General features: G+C 50.4%; 1 protein-coding gene across 4 annotated transcripts in view; it reads left to right on the top strand.

Moving 5' to 3' along the window:
- DOCK1 (dedicator of cytokinesis 1) overlaps nt 1-19,114 on the top strand; it is a 520,609-nt gene that overhangs the window by 492,781 nt on the left and 8,714 nt on the right. For all 4 annotated transcript variants that reach the window (XM_057736106.1, XM_057736108.1, XM_057736105.1 and 1 more), the window contains 5 exons: nt 239-322; nt 5,336-5,473; nt 11,994-12,139; nt 14,725-14,923; nt 18,713-18,866. In XM_057736106.1, the coding sequence (XP_057592089.1) occupies nt 239-322; nt 5,336-5,473; nt 11,994-12,139; nt 14,725-14,923; nt 18,713-18,866 (721 nt within the window). The remainder of the gene's footprint in view (nt 1-238; nt 323-5,335; nt 5,474-11,993; nt 12,140-14,724; nt 14,924-18,712; nt 18,867-19,114) is intronic.

Raw genomic sequence — 19,114 nt, 5'->3', positions numbered from 1 at the left:
GCGACCCTGGTCAGCTGTGGCTTTGCTGGGCTCCATGGACAGGGGCCGCCACAGTGAGTGAACAAAGTCCACTTGTTGCCTTGACCTTAGTGGATGTTTTGCTGGGGTAGGGCCAGCCCTGGGGGCAGTGAGCTCGGTGATGGCCGGGGTGTGGGTCTGTTTTGCCACAGCTCTCTCCCCAGCCTGGTGTGCAGAACTGTGTGTTGGTGTACTCAGTGGCTCTCCCTGTCTCCACCAGGCCTTCTTCACGGAGCGGTACCTGCAGGAGCACCCCGAGGCCCACGAAAAGATCGAGAAGCTCAAGGACCTGATTGCGTGGCAGGTAGATGTCCAGCGGCAGCTGCAGGGCTCGAGGCGGGGAGCACTGGGTCTGGGACCAGATCCGCCAGGGGCGCCTTGGCACACCTGCCAGCGGCCGCGGAGGCCTGGAGACTTCAGCCAGAGCGCCCATGACCACGTTTGCCCCAGATAAACTCACCTGCCGCTGCCGTGATTAAATTGACTCCTGGCTGTAGTCGTGCATTTGAGCACCTAGAAAGTTCTCTTGCAAATGAGCCTGGTCTGTTTCCTCCCCTTGGTAGTGCAGCGCCTGCTGGGAAATCTTTGTCTGGTGTCCACCGAACAGAACGTCGGGGGCAAGGTCAGGACAGTGACGCCCTAGAGAGCAGGGCTCCAGCCTGCCCTGGGAGGGCGCTCAGGCCCAGGCCCTGTGTGGGAGGTCGGGGCGGGAACTGCCAAGCGCCCGCCCTCCTCATCCCCTGCCCGTCTGTGGTCAGGGTTGGGGGAAGGGGTCCTTAGTTCTGTTTTCCCAGCTGTAATTCTGCATATTCTTTGGCTTTTCTGCTAGAGCTCCTGAGGTCTTCTGAGTCTTTCCTTAGAGGGACGTGGTCTGAAAGTCTGGGCAGCTCTGCAGGGTGTCCTGGGCTCCACTGGAGGTTCCCTGCCCATGTGTTTGGGCTTCTGGAGCCTCCGTGAGCCTGGTGGCAGAGGGGGCGTCCAGACCCAGTTCCCTACTTGCTCTGGACTTTGGGCAACTCGCTTCTTTAAGCTTCCTTTTCTCACGTGGGAGGGTGCTGCCCACCTAAACCCCACGCGCCAGGCTGAGGGAAGAGGGCCGAGGGAGGCGGAGGCCAGGGTCTCCCTGTGCCTGGGTGGTGTCCCACCCCAGCCCAGGGTCCCAGGCTGTTCCCCTGACCAGGGAGCACTGTGCCTGCCTGGAGCCCCACTGTCCTGGCTTCTCCATCACCCGCACACGGGCTGTGTGACCTGTTAGGGTGGAGCGGGGCTAAACTTTGGTTTCAAGCCAACTTACAAGTACTTATTTTATATCTAGAAAATATGTACGTTATTGCAATAAGATTTACATAGCATAAAATTAAACACCTTAGTCATTTTTAAGCACACAGTTCAGTGGCATCAAGTCTCTTCACATCGCTGTGCAACCATCACCCCCATCTCCAGAACTTCTTCATCCTGCAGGCTACTCCGAACCCAATAAGCGAGAACTCTCCACTCTCCCCACCCCTGGAACCCGCCGTCCTGCTTTCTGTCTCTGTGAATTTGATTATTCTAGGGACCCCCATAAGTGGAATCAGACATTGTCCTTTTGTGACTGGCTTACTCCACTTAGCATAATGTTTTTAAGGTTTATCTGTGTTGTAACGTGTCAGAATTTTGTCCCTTTTTAAGGCTGAATGGTATTCCGCTGTCTGTATGGACCACGTCTTACTTATACGTTCACTTGTTGATGGACACTTGGGTTGCTTCCACCTTTTGCTGTCGTGAACAGTGTTGTTATAAGCATGGGTGTTCCGTTAATATCTGTTCCGTTTCCTGCTTTCACTTCTTTTGGGTGTATACCCGGAAGTGGATTGTTGGATTATGGAATAAGTCTATTTTTAATTTTTTGAGGAAGCACCATATTGTTTCCCACAGCGACTGCACTATTTTCCATTCCCACAGACAGTCACGCGCGATGGTTCCAGTTTCTCCTCATCTTTGTCAACATTTGTTATTTTCTGGTTTTCTGTTTGTTTGTTTTGTAACAGCCATCCCACTGAGTGTGACTTTGCCACAAATCCACAGGCGTTTGATATCAATTTGCCTTGGAACTCTTCTCTGATAAGACATCTTGCAGCTGAATTTAAGGAAACTTTTTGGCCACGATGGTTTCTTGGCACGGAACGTAAGCCTCATGTAGGCAGTCTCCCTCTGTTACTAAAAAAGAGGGAGAGAATTTAAAGCTCTCAATGTTTCCATGTATGATGTAGAAACCAAAGGTTACAAAATTCAAAACTCCACTGAAGGCTGTAAAACCATTGCTACACAAAAACTAGTTTGGTCTGCAAAAGTTCTATTGATTTTTTTTTTTCCTGTAAGCTTTTACAGCAAATTGGATTTTAAGAGTTTCAAGCCCTACAGAGGAAAATAATTTGTTCCCCAGAGAGAACTTTATGTCAGCACTATGTCATCACCCCTAATAACTATATTAAAGGATGAATTTTAGAACAGTTCACAGGAAAGTCGGGAGAAAAAGTCTCTTTTCTAGCCACTTCATTAAATCAAAGAGTGATGAAAAATACATATTCAAAACATTACCTGTGATCTTGCTTTCATCTGCAAATGTTTTGAAAACCCATCTTTTAATATCAGTAATTGAGTCATATGGTCATTAAAAATAAGAAGTTTGGGGTTATCAGAGTGCTTTCTTCTGGTTTTGTTTGTTAATTTGTTTGGTTTGGTTTTTTCCTGAAATTCCCATCAGTGCAAAGCGAGGCTTTCCTCCTGGGAACCCCAAGGATTCCTTGGCAGAGTTTCCATCACTGATGTACAGTCAGCACATCTCGGTGCCGAAAATCATTTGCGAAGGCTGGTTATTAAGTCCCAGGCAGCTCCTGGCTCTGCTGTTGCTGTTGCTGAAACAGAGGGTACTGAGCCCCTCACAGGTGGGAGCTGGGGTCGGGTGCAGGCTGCCTGGGGCCTCTGCTAGGTTTGCGGCTGACACCAGGTCAGCAGTGAGCACCTGCCCCTTCCTCAAAGGCACAGCTCCATCTTTCCCCAAACACAGCTGTGTTGTTGGGCATCCCTGCTGTGTGTCCACAGATGGATCCGTGTAGACTCATGTGAAGCTGCTGTGGTGCTTGCGTAGTTCTGTTTTGAAATGCACAGAGATGAGAGACCAAACGCACTCATCATCCTCAGCTGATGACAGGCGCGAACGATGGCGCCAGGGCTGGTGCTCCCAGACGTTCTGTGCTGCCAGCAGGCCATGAATCTGTGTAGGAGCCACACAGGAGCAAACTTCAAATGCAGCACTGCCGTTTAGAAGGGTGTCTTCTGAGAGCTGGCTGCGTGCTCGCTTCGAACGCTGAGGTGTGGCTTTGGGGAAGTCCTCCCCTGTCTCTGGGCTCTGAGAAACTCTTTAGATGTGCAGACTCAGGACTCTGGGGCGGGGGGCGGTTCGGGAATCTGCCTGAGAGATTTTGACACTCAGCCTGTTGCAATGCAAAGACTATTTCAGGCCTTGGTCCCTGGCTTCTGTTTGTATACTAAGCACCTCAAATGTTGGAGTGTTCGCACAGGGGATCTTTTCATTCATAGCTTCAGTTCAGCCCCAGGTAGACATAGAACAAGGGCCAGATCCCACCCTTCTCATGGTGAGTTATATCTGACCAATGTCAGGGACCTGCTGAGGGGATATATTTCACACCCCATAAATGTCACCTGCCAAATCACCGTTCATTCAGCCCCAAGACCTGAACGAAAGGGCCTTAACGTTAGTCCAGCAAGTTGCTTCTTTAATGTCAAGAATCTGGCCAATTAAGAGTTTTATCAAACGAACAAAAAGAAATGCAGAAATGATTGGACCACGTTTATGCACATTCGAGAAAGGTCCATTCTACATCAAGATGCTTTCAGTATCTAGCGTGGCTGTGCTTTAACCTTGAGACAGCACCCCCACATTTGTCTTCACACCCAGACAGACACAGCACATCTGCCAGCCCACCAACAGTTGTCCACAGCCTGCTTTTCCTGACCCCCAGGAAGCGAAAGGATTTCTGTGAGCCTTTTCTCCTGTTGAGCCTGAACAAACTGCAACTAGCCCCTGGAGGCTGCCATCTGCAGGAGTAATTCGTATGGAATGGTAAAACATCCCACCTAGTCTGAAATCTTAGCTGCACACCGTCCTTTTGGTGATAATTGTCCAGAAAGGGATGCCTGGCGTGTACCTCGGGCATAGGCCCAACCTTCAGCCAAACACGCTCTGTGCCAGGGCAGCCTGAGAGCAGGTGGGGCTGTGTAAGTGCGGGCAGAGCTCACCTATCCTGTCCTTCCCTGTGGCACCGTGAGAGGCACCAGCTGCGTGCTATAAATGGCAACCAGACACATCTTATGCATTGACTCATCTCGGTAAGATTCCTTGAATTTGTTCACATGAAATTCAATTGTGTACTTATTATCCTTCTTACTAATAAATCTGCTCATTTAGATTGGTATTCTGTCATATTAAGAAAATCTGTTCTTAATCAGGATTTTGATTTAATTATAAATTATTGAGAGGAAGCCTCTTAGCTTGATTGCACTGAAGAGCATCTACCTCCCAGTCCAAGCCTCAGGGGAGGCAGAAGCAGGGGGAGAAAGGAGGCTTTCTCACACCCTCTCTATGGCAGGGACTCCGGAGGGTCTCTGGGGCTGGGGAATAAAAATGCCTCTATGACGCTTTTAAAGGTCAGCTACATCTCCACGCTCTGATGTGAAGTCTTGGCATGGATATTTGTGACAGCAGTGTTGGCAGAGATGTGATTATTTTTAGTTTTAAGGAAGAATAAATTTGGTTTTCCTTTCCAAATAAGAACATCCTTCAGGACTCTAGATCACATATTATTAGGTTTTTACATTTTGAAATCGGGTTCTCAATTGCCTGTAGAAGCAATATTCTTAGCAAAAAAAAAAATCTTTGTACTGTGACATGGCCCTTGCTAACAGATCAAGTTATAGCTAAACAAATCCAAAATACAGCTCTTCCCAGATTCAAGTGGAAGGCACAGGTAAGTCTCTTCTGGGGTTGATGGTCAAATGCAAGTCGGACGAAGTAACGGAGCGGCTGTGTGCTGTACACGGCACTAGATGTGTCCAGTTTAAAATACAAGTGCTTGTCATTTACACATTTTGGTTTGGGGCAGTAACGTGCCTGCTGATGAATCGTATCAGCCAGTTTGATTGGGAAACCAAAGCAGATGCGTTTTGCATGTTGTCACTTTCTGCGCCCGGTGTGCATGTCTCTCCCTAGACCATTAAGCAAGAAATAAGGAATGTCAACTTGTATGTTTTTCAGATTCCATTTTTGGCTGAAGGGATCAGGATTCATGGAGACAAAGTCACAGAAGCACTGAGGCCGTTTCATGAGAGAATGGAAGCCTGTTTCAAACAGTTAAAGGAAAAAGTGGAGAAGCAGTACGGTGTCCGGACCACAGTAAGTGGCTGGCGTGGCAGAGGGGAGGGGGCGTGTCTCTGGGTCACGGGGGCCGTCCGACTGTGACAGGCTCACAGGGCAGAGTAGCGGAGTCACGTATGTGATGCCTGCTTAGGAAGTGGGATAAGGAAACTCTGCCCCTTCGTCAGTTCATCTGCCAGCAAACTAGCCACTGCCTTTCAATAACTGGAAATGTCAGCGTGAGTAAACGTTTGTGAATCTGCTGGATCACCAAATACCCTGCTCATGGCTGTGAACACCGTCGACCCTTAGTGTTGCAGAGTGACAGAAAAAGCTCATAGACCTATGCAACTCGGGCTGGTTCACAGAGACCACGCCTACAGTAACACGACGCACGCAAAGGGTTAAATACCACACAGGGAAACAGGGTGGCCCAAAGCCGAGGTGGAGCCTGTACCCAGGCTAAGGTCAGAGTCACTGAGGGGAGGAGCGGATCCCTGAGGTCTGAAATTGTTGCCTATTAGAGGAAGTGGTCGTTGGTCTAGGCCAAGGGTAAGTTGTAGGAGACGTGCAGGACACTGCCTGGAGAGAGGACTCACTCAGCAAAGGCCGGAGGCAGGAATTTGAATGACACACCAGGGGCCGGTGCAGACACAACCATGCCTTGGGCAGAGGACAAATTATAGGGAGGGCTGAGAAGCTGCCCAGCCTCCCAGAGCCTGGAATGCCAAGGAAGCTCTGTTCTGGGATGAAGGGCAGACCTGGGCTTTTGCTAAGAGTTGGTGGAAGGTTTCTGAGCCAGGGCTGAGATCAGGAGCTGTGATGAAAGAGTGGCTGGTAATTTTTACTGATGCAAAATACCTGACAGTTTATAAGCCTTGTAGGTGGGCTTGAGACTGTCTTCATGAGCCATGTCTTAGCAGCCCTGGGGGCAGGGCCAGACACCACACATCAGAGCACCCCGTGGTGTGCAGTTCAGAGCATCGCTTCCATCCTTACTCAGGGCCTCTGGGAGCCTTGGTGCCTCCTAGACTTGACTGCTCGTGGACTTGGGAGACGGCTGGCCTAGCAGATGGCTTGAGGCCCCCTTTCTCCATTGTTCAGAAGTGAGCATCACTGTGTCAAAAAGAGACAGCGAGACCTCTTCTGGTCTCTTAGAGCCCTGTGCCTGCTGGCACCGAGGGGGCGTATGCGAGCAGGTCTTCTGTTATCCTGCAAAGGGAAGGCAGGCTGCAGGAGCAACTCCACCTCTCATAGCACAGGGCCCTCTGCCTCCTAAAGAACCAGGTGTCCAACCAGGCGCGCCATTTTGGTTCCTCTTTTGACCCAGCTCCAGCTCTCTGCCCTTCTCTAAAGCTCTCTGCCGCTCCCTGTCCAACTGGCTTCTTGTTTTCCACACATTTATCTCCCTTAGCAAACACTGATGTGGCCCATGTGCCAGCAACCTTTCCGGGTCTTTTTTTTACCGATATGAACTTGCTTGGTTCCTGCAACACGAGGAAGGAGGGAGGCACTGTGGACATCCCCGTTTTACAGGTGGGGCAACAGGGACACGGGAAGGTTCACTAGCCCGAGGTCACATGCTGGGAGGTGGCAGAGCTCTTCTTCTCCTGCCCTTGTCGTTGGAGACAAGCACGAGAGCAGAACTACCCCGGAGAGCGGTTCCACTCTGTGCTCTCCCACCCACCCCAGCCCTGCCGGCCATGGCTAGGCCCCAGTGCCTCCAAGCCCGGGACCTAGTGCTCATCGAGTAAGGTGTCTCTGGCCTTGACCGCAGCAGACCATGAGCCTGACCGAGCCGAGAGTAACACGAGTGCCGGGCTGTGGCCTGAAGACTCAGCAGGTGGGCATCTGGGACTGTCAGCCCAGCAGGAGCTGCTATAGGTGAGCAGGCTTAGGAATCAGGGTGCTCTCCTGCCGGGCCGCACTGGAGGACCCTTCACGCAAGTCAGAATCCTCGAGGCGTGCTTGATCACTCTGAAGCTTGCAGCTCATCGCAATCAGCGTCGAGTGGCCAGAAGAGTTTCACAGTGCATCACGCTGCATCTCTTTCAAAGTTTGAGGCCACTTTTAATCCTTTCTAAGAAATAAACACTTGTGAAATCTCCAAGTTTTCTTACTAAGTGAAAAGCTTCCTTTTTGATCCACCATTTCATGTCTATTTCAAAATGACAGAAGTTTGTTTGGCTCACCGAACATCCCTTTCTCTTCTCTGATTCGTTATTTCTGTGCAGGCTTGCACTTGGGCATGGCGGTGGGGGGCGGGGGCAGGGAAGCGAGGGCAGGAAGGCGGGGCATCCTTGGCTGGCGACGAGCCCTTTGCGCCACACCCTGAGATGGCATCTTCTCCACCCAAGTCCACCCCTCGGTAGGGGCAGCCAGGGCATCTTGCGAGTGCAACCTCGAACAGAATTAAGGGTGCATTTCCCACCCGTGGATGCTTTGTCCCCTGTAGCTGCCTTCCTGAGTCTGCCTCCATCCTGGGACCCCAAAGGCAGGGTCTGCAGCCAGCCTCCCTTGAGCAGACAAAAGGTCAGGCAGCTACCCTGTCATTCTCTGAAAAACGGTGGTGATAAAGTGCAGTCTGGAATGAAGCTTTCCCATCTTATCTACTTTGAGAACTTTCAAGCATCTCAGAATACTTTGAAAAGCAATATAGTATCATCCTGTTTTGAAAAAGATGGATTTAAAAATAAAAACCCCATAGAGAGGACATAAACCACTTTGCCAATTTTTCTGAGCCAGCCTAAGCCATCGAAAGAGAAGACTTGGACGCCCTCTGACTCCTAATCGGGGCAGCTGCATCCGACCCTCCGGCCCGCTCAGCGTTGACCTTCATCCTGCCAGGCCTGGGCTCCCCGGATGAAAGCACAGGAGTCTGGGTCCTCCGGATGCTTAGGGAGTGAGGAGGGCTGACCCGGGTCCCCAGAGAAGACACCACGCGCACAGCCACGTTCAGCGCTGGTCTCCAGCTCCTGGCGAGAGGGCTAGAGTGAGTCTGTGCTTCAGGCCATGGTAACAGGGCACGGGCGACGGAGGCTGCCGTTCCAAGCGTGACCCTCCCTACCCACGTAGCCTGCGTCATTTCAGGTCACCCTCGCCGGCCTCTCAAGGTGACATGATTAGTCCCTGCGTGCTCAGGAGGAAGCTGAGGCTCAGAGCGGTTCCCTGTTTCATGCGAGGCCACACGGTCCACGCCCCCGCCAACATTCCCACCTCGTTTTAACCTCCCTCCACTGCCCGCTCTGCTGCAGGGACAGAGATGTCCCCTCTCTCAGTGTCCTGGCACTGGAGCTACCCCGTCAGGGCTGGGAGAGACCAACTGCTTCAGATGAAAAAACAAAGGTCCTGGCTCCCCAGTTTCTAGAGGCCCTGCTTGGTCAAGAAGGAATTGTGAGGTGGATGGCCTGGGAGGACCCAGTGGCACACCCGCTGCCCTGCTGATACGGGACCAGTAATGGCTTCTGTCCCTCCTCGGCCAGAGCCTTCTGCTGCCATCCTCCTACCTTTATTCTTCCCAGTTGGTGCTCGTGCATCCGACCAAGACTCAGGGTTGCCTCTCGGGACACATCGCCAGCCCTCTGTGGTCGGGAGTAGGCCCTTCACGGCTGCTTCCTGGGCCTTCCCAAGGGCTGGATGAGGTCATCCTGGGGCCATCTGCACCTCCTGGTCCATGACGGCTCCCTCCTGTGTGCCTCCTCCCTCAACGCTGGCTGATGTGAAGATGACGTCATCAGAGCGATGGAAACGCATGCTGGGCACTCTTAGGAAGGGGGCTCACCGCACCCAGATGTTAGATGGGCCATGTTTCTTCTCCACTGTAAGCAGAGCTGCATTTCCTGGAAGCCTGCTTCCGCACGTGCCCAGAAGGTGGTGAACAACAGAGGCAGCACCCGTCACGCCAGAAAACTCACCCGAGCTCGAGGCTGCCGGCTCTCTTCCCCTCTTCCCATCACCTGGATCCGGAGAGGATAGGGTTGACGTCAGGCCGAGGCGGTTGCCAGGGAGAGGTGGGAAGGCAGCCCCTCCCGGGTCAGTAGGTGGCTCGAATGGGTGGGTGTTCAGAGAGACAGTCCCCAGCTTCTGAAACGCTGATTCCCCACCTCTGAGGCGTCCTCAGAAGCTGCTGCTGTGGAAGAACTGGCAGGGGGAGGCTGGGTTTTGAAAGGCAGAGGCTGCGAACAGGTCTCACTCCAAATGTAAAGAGGCTCAGAGTCCCACAGAGATGCCAGAGAGAGGAGCAGGGGCCGAGCTGGGCGGGGTGGTACCGGGGGTAGCAGATGGGGTGGTCAGAGGGCACCTAGAGTAGCAGGCAGGACTCTTCCTTGGGAGGGTCAGGAACAGAAGGACGCAAAACAGGCTTCCAGGGCCCAGCTGAGAGGCTGGATGAGAGGAACGCTTCTGGCCTCGGATTGCTGTCTGAATGTGTTTAAAAAAGGGAAACTACTGCATGAGAGAAAACACCTGCAAATGGTAGGACTGCTAAGGGGTTAATGTACAACATATATAAATAGTCTATGCAACTCAACATCAGAAAAACAAACCACCCGATTAAAAAATGGGCAGAGGACCTCAATAGACAATTTTCCAAAGAGGACATGCAAATGGCCAACAGGCACATGAAAAGATGCTCAACATCGCTAATCATCAGGGAAATGCAGATCAAAACCACAATGAGACATCACCTCTCACCTGTCAGAATGGCCATCATCAAAAAGTACCCAAATGATAAATGTTGGAGAGGGTGTGGAGAAAAGGGAACCCTTGTGCGCTGTTGGTGGGAATGTAAATTGGTGCAGCCACTGTGGAAAACAGTAAGGAGGTTTCTCAAAAAACTAAAAATAGAACTGCCATATGATCCAGCAATTCTACTCCTGGGTATATATCTGGAAAAACCAAAAACAGTAATTCAAAAAGACATATACACCCCAGTGTTCATAGCAGCATTATTTACAACTGCCAAGATATGGAAGCCACCTAAGAAGATGTGAGATATATATATATCAGCACACTATGGCCTGACACCTGTTTTTGTAAATAAAGTTTTATTGGAACACAGCCGTGCTCACTTACTTCTGTATTGTTTAGGACGCTTTTTATGCTTGGGACAGAGACCTTATGGCCCGCAAGCCTAAAATGCTTATTATCTGGCCCTTTGCAGAAAACATTTACCAGCTTCAGCTTTACACTGTTCTTTAGCAATTTTGAACCTTTTACTATTTTTTAAAATTTTATTTTATTGAAGTATAGTTGATTTACAATGTTGTGTTAATTTCTGCTTTATAGCAAAGTGATTCGGTTGTACATGTATATATATAAATATGTTCTTTTTCATGTTATTTTCCATTATAGTTTATCACAGGATATTGAATATAGTTCCCTGTACTATACAGTAGGACCTCATTGTTTATCCATTCCATATGTAATAGATTGCATCTGCTAACTCCACACTCACAATCCATCCCTCCCCCACCCCCTCCCCCTCGGCAACCACAAGTCTGTTGAAACTTTTACTATTAAAGAGATAGTGTACAGATCAAATAGTATCTCATGGGCAAAACATGTAGTTAAGAAACAGGCCCTCTTTTCAGCGGTGTTGTACAATCTGTGATCAACCGTGGTCCCGAGTAGGTCTTCTGTAAGTGATGGACTGAATGAAACACCAGCTTTGGTGGAGTGGGGTGGGGTTTAGGGAGGGTGAAGCCACACAGAGGGAATGCCCTGCAGGAGTTTGGTTTCTACATCCTCGGGTTAAAGGAAGGAGCTCCTGCAGCAGCTGCCATCCCAGATGTGCCAACATCTGGCTCGGGGAGCAGGTACACTAGCATTTTGTAGCTAATTAGGTGTTGACATGTGCTGTATTTCAGCGGCGCTTATTTTCTTAATATACAATGGTATGACAAAGAGAGGATGGGAAACTCTACTGAGAGACCGTTTTTCTCTAGAATGCATCACTGGTCCACTCTCCGGTGAGGAGGAGTTTTAGCAGCTCCAGCCGTGGGCCCATCTAATCCTCTGTACCAGCCACTGGCAGGGGAGGAGATCCACCTTTAATTAAGCAGCACGCGCATCTTAGTTTGGCCTAGAGGAGTTCAGTCATTACGCATCCGTGTATTTTGGTGATCTTGATAGTCAACATGCAGAGATGTGCACAGTTCATGTAAAGAGCTTGCGAATTGTTTAGTCACATTCTAGGTATTTTTCTAGAATTTAAATGTTCTGATCAGTGCATTGTGCTATGACTTTGGAACAGGTTGATATAGTGTCGTCTTGGTAGAGAAAACTGCGTTTTAAATTAAAAAAAAAAAAACAAAGTTCTTTCTGGTATTTTTCACAATCAAATCAAATTTCAAAAAAACCTCTAAATAACCATCGTTTTCATCTTCAACTCTGAACAAGAACATACACTGTTCATAAAAGTGTAGACGATTTTGGTCTAGATTCCAGGCTGCTAAGACCATTTGGTCCGAGGTGACTGACCATGCCAGGATGGATGTCGTTTGGCACAGGCACCAAACAAGTCTCTCTCTCCCTTTCTCTCGCCTCTGCCCCAACCCAGCCCTCAAGTCTGGATGACAGAAGAGGCAGCCGTCCCCGGTCCATGGTCCGATCCTTCACAATGCCATCCTCATCCCGGCCTCTCTCCGTGGCCTCCGTCTCATCCCTGTCATCGGACAGCACCCCTTCCAGGCCGGGCTCCGACGGGTGAGTCTGGTTCAGCAGAAGGCAGGGCGGGGAGGGGCCCAGAGGAGCCACCCAGGGCCCTGGGTGTGTTTCATCACAACTGAGGGGATTTTTAAAAATCAAAACTCTCTTTGAAATGGAGACCCTTCAAAAATTTACAACTGTAGTGCCCACTAAGACTGGTAGGGTCTTGTGAATTTTTGAGAAAAAAGTTGTCACTTTGGGTACCACCTTGGGTAAGGTTTCCATCAAATTGTCAACCCCCCAGTGAGTGTTCAGTCCTTTTCAACAAGCCCCGGAAGCAGCGTGGTGTTTCCTTGCCAGCTGGGTGCTTGTACTTTTTCATCTCTTGCTCACTTCCAAGGGGTCACACCAGGGCAGGGCTGTCACACACAGGCAGGCTTCCTTCAGAGCTGGCAGGGCCACCTTCTTGCTGCAAGATCTCTTTGGAGACCTGGTTTTGCTCTTGAGCACCAGGTGGCACAAAGCAGCTAAGGAGGGAACAGGAGTGGAACGGATGAGGAAACATTTCATTGACCTCCCAAGGTGTCTCCTGCAAAGAGAACCTGGATATTGACATTTCTGTGTGTTTTGTGAGTGGCATGCATGTAAAGTCTGTTCTGATTACACAGAAAGAAAAAATGTCACATGCAATTTAAACATCAGAGAAGAACGTCTAATTGTTTTACTGTCGAGTTTGCACAGTTGTGTGTTTGTCCAAGCCCATTTGGTTTACAATCCGTCATCCTATCAAACCCGCAGGCTCCTGGCCCCTGCGACATGCAGACGCAAACTTCCAGAGAGCCCCAAGAGACAGCTCCAACCCAAGTGCCCTTTGTTGCCAGGGGCCAGTGTGCCCAATGAAGGATGGAAAACTCTTCCCACGCTTTTTTCCTAACAGTAATTTTTATCAGTGTCTGCTACTCATAAGGCCAAGTCCATATGGAAATCCTCAGTTTAGAGGCATTTAAATCAAGTGTGCTTGTCACTTAGAGCAAGATTACTAAAACAAAAAACTTAATTCAGCTTCTCCCCAAGTAAATCCCCAAGCTAGTGATGAAAAGGCTTTTTTATTTCCAAGAACTTGGGGGTGAGGGCAGGAAGTGACCTAGAGGTTTTAGAGAGAAGAGTCCTGCACATGTGAATCCGAGTGGGAATCCTTGTCTCCTCCTCTGCAGCTGTATTTGCTCAACCCTGAACTAGAAGGCATCTTTATTAGAGTCCAGATTTTTCTACATTCTCGGGGTTACCACCCTTCGCTACGTAACTAAAGTGGAGAAAATGAGGCTTTGGTCTCAAATGACACCAGTTATGTGCAGAATAAAGTTCGTCCTGTCGACAGTTGCTTCTCGTGATGTGAAAAAGTTGAAGTTCAGCCTTTCTCTGGGTTCTTTACATACATGTCTGGATTTCACAGCACAGGTTTTCCCCTGAGCTAAAAGATGTCCACTAATCCTTTGTTTCCCTATGTTGATGATCCCAAGTTCTGCAAAACTTAGAGTAAAATCATGAAGATTTTTTATTGTAGTTTATAGTAGGAGGAATATAATATTTAACACCTAATGGATGTTGATTTATTAGTTACCATGTATCCAGTTGGAAAAGTCCAGATGTCTGGAAATGCCTTAATGATCAAAGTCAGCACTGGTGTATTTCATCAATCATTTTCAAGTTTTTATTATAAAAATAAGTTTAGACATATCCAAAGGGGACAAAATAGTATAAAGAGGTATAAATAGGCCCTGTGCCCACCCACGAACCAGCCTCAACAACGATCCGCTCCTAGCCCACCTTCAATCTATATCCCACACTCTCCCTCTTCCATATTATTCTGCAGCAAATCTCAGACATATCAGTTCATCTGTACACATTTCAGTGTGAATTTCTAAAAGGTCAGAACTTACAAAAAGCACCATCATACTGCCTTTAGCACATGTGAAAAATGAACAGTAATTCCGTACTATCATCAAATATTGGTTTTAATTTCCAATTGGGTCATAAGTGGATTTTTTTCAGTTTGCTTGACGCTGATCCAGATAAGACCCTGCTTTGCAGTTGGTTGCTGTATCTCTTTAGTTCTCTTTTAATCAATAGATTTCCCCTTCCTTTTTTCTTTTCGTTTCTTTCCCTTGTAATTTATTTGCTGAAAACTCTAGGTTGCCTCTGGTGCCGTCTGGATTTTGCTGATTGCATCCCCTGCAGTATGATTGACTGTGTATCTCTGTCCTTCATATTTCCTGCAGCCTAGTGGTCACATCTAGAGGCTTGTGCAGATTCAGGCTTGATTTGGGGACGGGATGACTTCATAGTTTCTTCCATTCAGAAGGACATTCGTGTCTCTCTCTCTTGCAGTGATGTTAGCAGCTATTGGTAATCAATGCCTGCATTCGATACCATTACTGTTCAAACTGTGCTGCCCTTCCAATTTTTACTTTTTTTCACAAAAAGCAGGAGATGTGGTTCTTGCTGTCAGCGGTCAGTGTCTTCCAATGGGCAGTTCCCAGGGAGCAGCTCATTCATTTTCAGTGACTTCGCATGGATCTGCAGGTGAAGAGCAATGACTCTGCTAGTAAGATGGCACTGATTTAAAGAACCGTTTCCTTTAGGTTTGCCCTGGAGCCCCTCCTGCCAAAGAAAATGCACTCCCGGTCGCAGGACAAGCTAGACAAGGACGACCCGGATAAAGAGAAGAAGGACAAGAAGAAGGAAAAAAGGAACAGCAAACATCAAGAGATATTCGATAAAGAATTTAAACCCACCGACATTCCCCTGCAGCAATCTGAGGCTGTGATCCTTTCAGAAACGGTAATTTCACAGGGAGCTTTCCCTGGCTCTTGCGGTAGCTGCCGGGACCTGTCTTTGCTCCACATGTAGCCAAGGGGGCTGTCAATTGGATTGCATTGAATTGGCTATGAAATAGGCATTTGAAAATCTGGGGTCTCTCGCAGCCCTCCCCAAGTATAACCAATGCTGTAGGGCAGCCGGAGGCACAGAGCCAGGGCTGCATCTCTCCAGAGGATGCTTGCCTTTGCGCTATCCTCCATCCTCCATCCCAGAGGGGCTGGGGGCGGGGCCAGCCCTCAGCAGGCCCCACGTGGTTCTGCAGCAAAGTTGGACTTGCTTCCGCTAGACATGCAGACATCTCAGGAGATGAACAGGATGCTTTTGTTGTCAGAGAGCCGTACTCCAGGCCAGCTAATGTGATTCCCTCACCCCTTCCTGACCGGAAGTTGCTAAGCCACAGTTTCTGCCCGAGTGTTATAATGTGCTTAGCTAGAGTCCCAGAGCCCCTTCCCGCTGGGCTGTGCCAGCTGTACATGGGTCCGTGTTATCCTCCCGGCCTCATCCGCTCTGTGCCTAAATCCCTTGGCCATCGTTCAGAGGGATTTTCAGACACTGAACATGACACGTGCTGGTGAGTTGACATTAAAAACGGATCCCAGGGAATCGCGTCCATTCCAGAGTCCGGGGTGTGTGATGGCGGTGAAACCCAAGCAGCATGCTTTCCTCCCAGGGCTGAGCCGGGGCCGGAAGGGGGTGGGGGGCGGGGGTGCTGCCGCTCCCAGCAGCGCATAACAGCGTTTGGAGTCTGGGGGCAAAAATGAGGTACGGAGCGCTTCTGGGGTGAACTGGATTCAGAACGTGCTACTTGTAGACTGGAGACAAAAGGAAGAAGAGGCTCTCGTAGGCCATCAGCGTCAAAGGTGAAGTCAGGCTTAGAGCTCCCTCCCTCTCGAAGTGGACGGACGTTTGCCTGTCCGGTGCCCAAGAACGTGCCTGCCCTGGACGGGGAGCCCGTGACCCGTCCTGGCTGTTAGTGGAGGGTTGTTTATCAAAGGGCTCAGGTGGGACCACTGTTGAATAAGACATACTTCACTGCTTGTTTATTTCTTGAACACCAGAGGGTGTGTTTCATCCAGACCACGTGGCATGGAAACCAGCAGTCACGTGCTGCTTGGGTGTCTAGAGGTGGAGACCCCAGAACCATGACGTGGTCTTCCGGAAGGCAGATGCCCTTGTGAGGCCTTTGGACACAGCTCTGCCTGCAGCTGGGCTGCGGTGTTTCACTGCAGCGTGTGGGCGGCCCGGGGAGTGGGGCCCAGGGCGGGACTGGCCCCAGGTGAGCATGAAGTGCCCAGGCATGGTCTCACGCAGTGGGATCCAGAGGTTTCTAATGGCCCCCTCTCTGTGCTCTGTCCACTCTTCTGGAAAGCTGGGGGGCCAGCGACCCTGCTGGGACGGGCCAGCACCTCTCCTCGCGAGAGCCCAGACACCATCAGTGGGTGGGATAAACTAACAGCAGCATTTTTTAAATATTTACCAAGTGCAGGCCCTGTGAAAGTCTTCCCTTTAATTTAAGTCTTCCCGTTTCAATTTAAGCTTCACTTTAAGATGTTAAAACTGAGGGCCTCAGAGAATTTGAGTCACGTGGCAGAGTTAATCAGAATTAAGTTGTGTGCAAAGAAGGGGAAGGACGTGCCAGGCTTGGTCATCATCACAGTACAAGTTCTGTCCCTCCCCATGTGGCCCTGCTTTCCTGCAAGGGTGCTACCAAAAATGGCTGAGTTCACCACAAAGTGCCACCCCCTCCCCATCACCCAACCCCCACCACGGCTGGCCTAGGGTACCCTCAGCAAATCCATAGGAGCTCACCAAGGTCAAAGCAAGAAACTTGACCCCCCCCCGCCGCTGTCGGCCTCTGAGGAGTTTCGGAATAACCACAGCCTTAGCTGTAGGGGCCAGGCCTCCTGACTTCTCGCTGGAGGCAGGCTGGCTGTTCTTGGTCCAGCCCAGGTACCAGTCTGTCCTTGGGTGACAGGTGCTGGCAAAGTCTGCCAGTCCAGTTAGGCACCTGGAGTTTCCTGTTCAAGCCTCCGTGTGCCTGTGACCAGGCAGGTGCTGCGGGACAGAGCAGGTGGACGGTGTGGTCCGTGGGAGCGAGGTTTACTGGGTGGTGGCAGCAGCCCCATTTCCTGGGGCGGCGCCCTGGGCCTCGGGTTGCCCTGCTCTTTGCATCCACCTGTCCTCCCCACGCTTCTGCAGAGGTTTTCTCTGCTCCCTCCACGGGGCTGGATTTAGCTTCTTACCTGAATTTGCGTCATTGACAATTTCATGACTTCTAGCTGAGGCTCTCAGAGCCTGGGACAGGAGGGGGCCCTCCATGTGCAGTTTGCATCTCACCAGTAAAATGTCCTCTGCTCCCCGGATTGTCAGAATGTGCCCTTATGGGATGGGGTGGGAAGGATGGGAGGTGCACTGATGCAATCCCTGAATCCCCACCTCCAGTCCCTGTACACACACACCCGACGAGAGCCCCAAACTCAGCCAGGCTGTCCCAGACTTCCCGCAGCAGTTGGGCTGCAGGGAACTCATCGGTGACACGCGGTCTCCGGGATCTGCTTCACTGGCCTCGGATAGTTCCGGAAGTCGGCCTGCTGGCCACCTGTTTCCCTCACCCACCCTGTTTACCAAAGGGCTTAAGCCTTCCTCCCCTCCTTCCAGCCTCAGCTGCCTCCAGGGAGGCCCTGCCTTTGCAGACCACTTAGAGGCACAGGCTGCCATCCACCTGCTCTGCAGCTGCCCCTCCCCCACGGGCCCACGCGTCGAGCCCAGAGCCCTGCCCGCCCGCCCTGCCCATCCCGGGGCGGAAATCTTGATTCCTCCTTCTCAGCCGTGTTAATAACTTTCCTAATCACTCCTACCTCAGAGTATTTGAACTGCTTGTGTTCCCCCAGGCCTAATGATCTGAGACCAAATTGTAAGAAACATAAATAAAATGTCCCAATGTTACAGACACAGGAAAAGCCTTAGGTGGGAAAAGTCAAGTGCATCTGAAAGCCAGAGATGGGGAGGGAAACGCAAGGAAAAGTGGAAAGAATTCCTACTCAGTAAAGCGCAGCATGAGAGAGGAAACCTTTCAGCAAGTTTCTAGATTTTCACGTACCTGCCAAGAAAGACCAAGAAATTAGGAGCCCGGGGTGTTCTGGTCACTGAAGAGGTCCTTGTGTCCACGCCTGACCCTTTAGAGCTTTCCCTGTGTGCTCTCACCCCCACTGCGTGGCCCACGTTACCTTTATGTTCAGGAAATGTGATGTGACATCCTCCCAGACTGTGTAAGGAGATTATTGTAAGGCCTGTATTGGTTTGCCAGGGCTGCTCTAACGAGGTACCACAGGCTGGTGGCTTAAAGAGCAGAGATTGATTGTCTTGGTTCTGGAGGCTGGAAGACCAAGATCAAGATGTCAGCAGGGCTGTTTCCCTCTGAGGCTGTGAGAGGCGCCTGTTCCTGGCCTCTTCCCTGGTGTCTGGTGGTCGGCCAGCAATCTTTGGCTTTGCTTGGCTTGTAGAAGCATCACCCTGATCTCTGCTTTCATGTTTACATATGTCTGGGTCCAAATTCCCCCTTTTTATAAGGACTCCAGTCATACTGGATTAGGAGCCACTGTAATGACCTCATCTTAACTTGACCATCTGCAGAGACCCTATTTCCAAACAAGGTCACATTCACCAGTACTGTGGGTTAGGACTTTTTGTGGTGACACAGCTCAGCCCATGACAGACCCTAACTCTGCCCTCTCTATCCCTCCCTTGTAGATAAGTCCCCTGCGGCCCCAGAGACCGAAGAGCCAGGTGATGAACGTCATCGGGAGTGAGAGGCGCTTCTCGGTGTCCCCGTCCTCACCGTCCTCCCAGCACACGCCTCCTCCGGTCACACCCAGGGCCAAGCTCAGCTTCAGCCTGCAGTCCAGTAAGTGGGACACTGTCCACATTTGAATTCCTGACGTTGCTCTGTGACCTTCCCCTCTATCGAAGCCTCTAAAGTTAGACCCACTTCCTCTCCACCCAGCAGATGGAGAGAGCTGTTTTTGTTTGTTTGTTGTACTTTTTTTTTGTTGGAGTATAGCCGATTCACAGTGTTGTGATAGTTTCAGGTGCACAGCAAAGCGACCCAGCCATGTATCCATTCTCTCCCAGACCCCCCTCTCATCCAGGCTG

Source organism: Hippopotamus amphibius, chromosome 5, assembly GCF_030028045.1.
Source record: "Hippopotamus amphibius kiboko isolate mHipAmp2 chromosome 5, mHipAmp2.hap2, whole genome shotgun sequence".
Classification (NCBI taxonomy): Eukaryota; Metazoa; Chordata; class Mammalia; order Artiodactyla; family Hippopotamidae; genus Hippopotamus; species Hippopotamus amphibius.
Note: the sequence above shows the minus strand (reverse complement) of the source record. Positions and strands in the feature narration are given on the sequence as shown.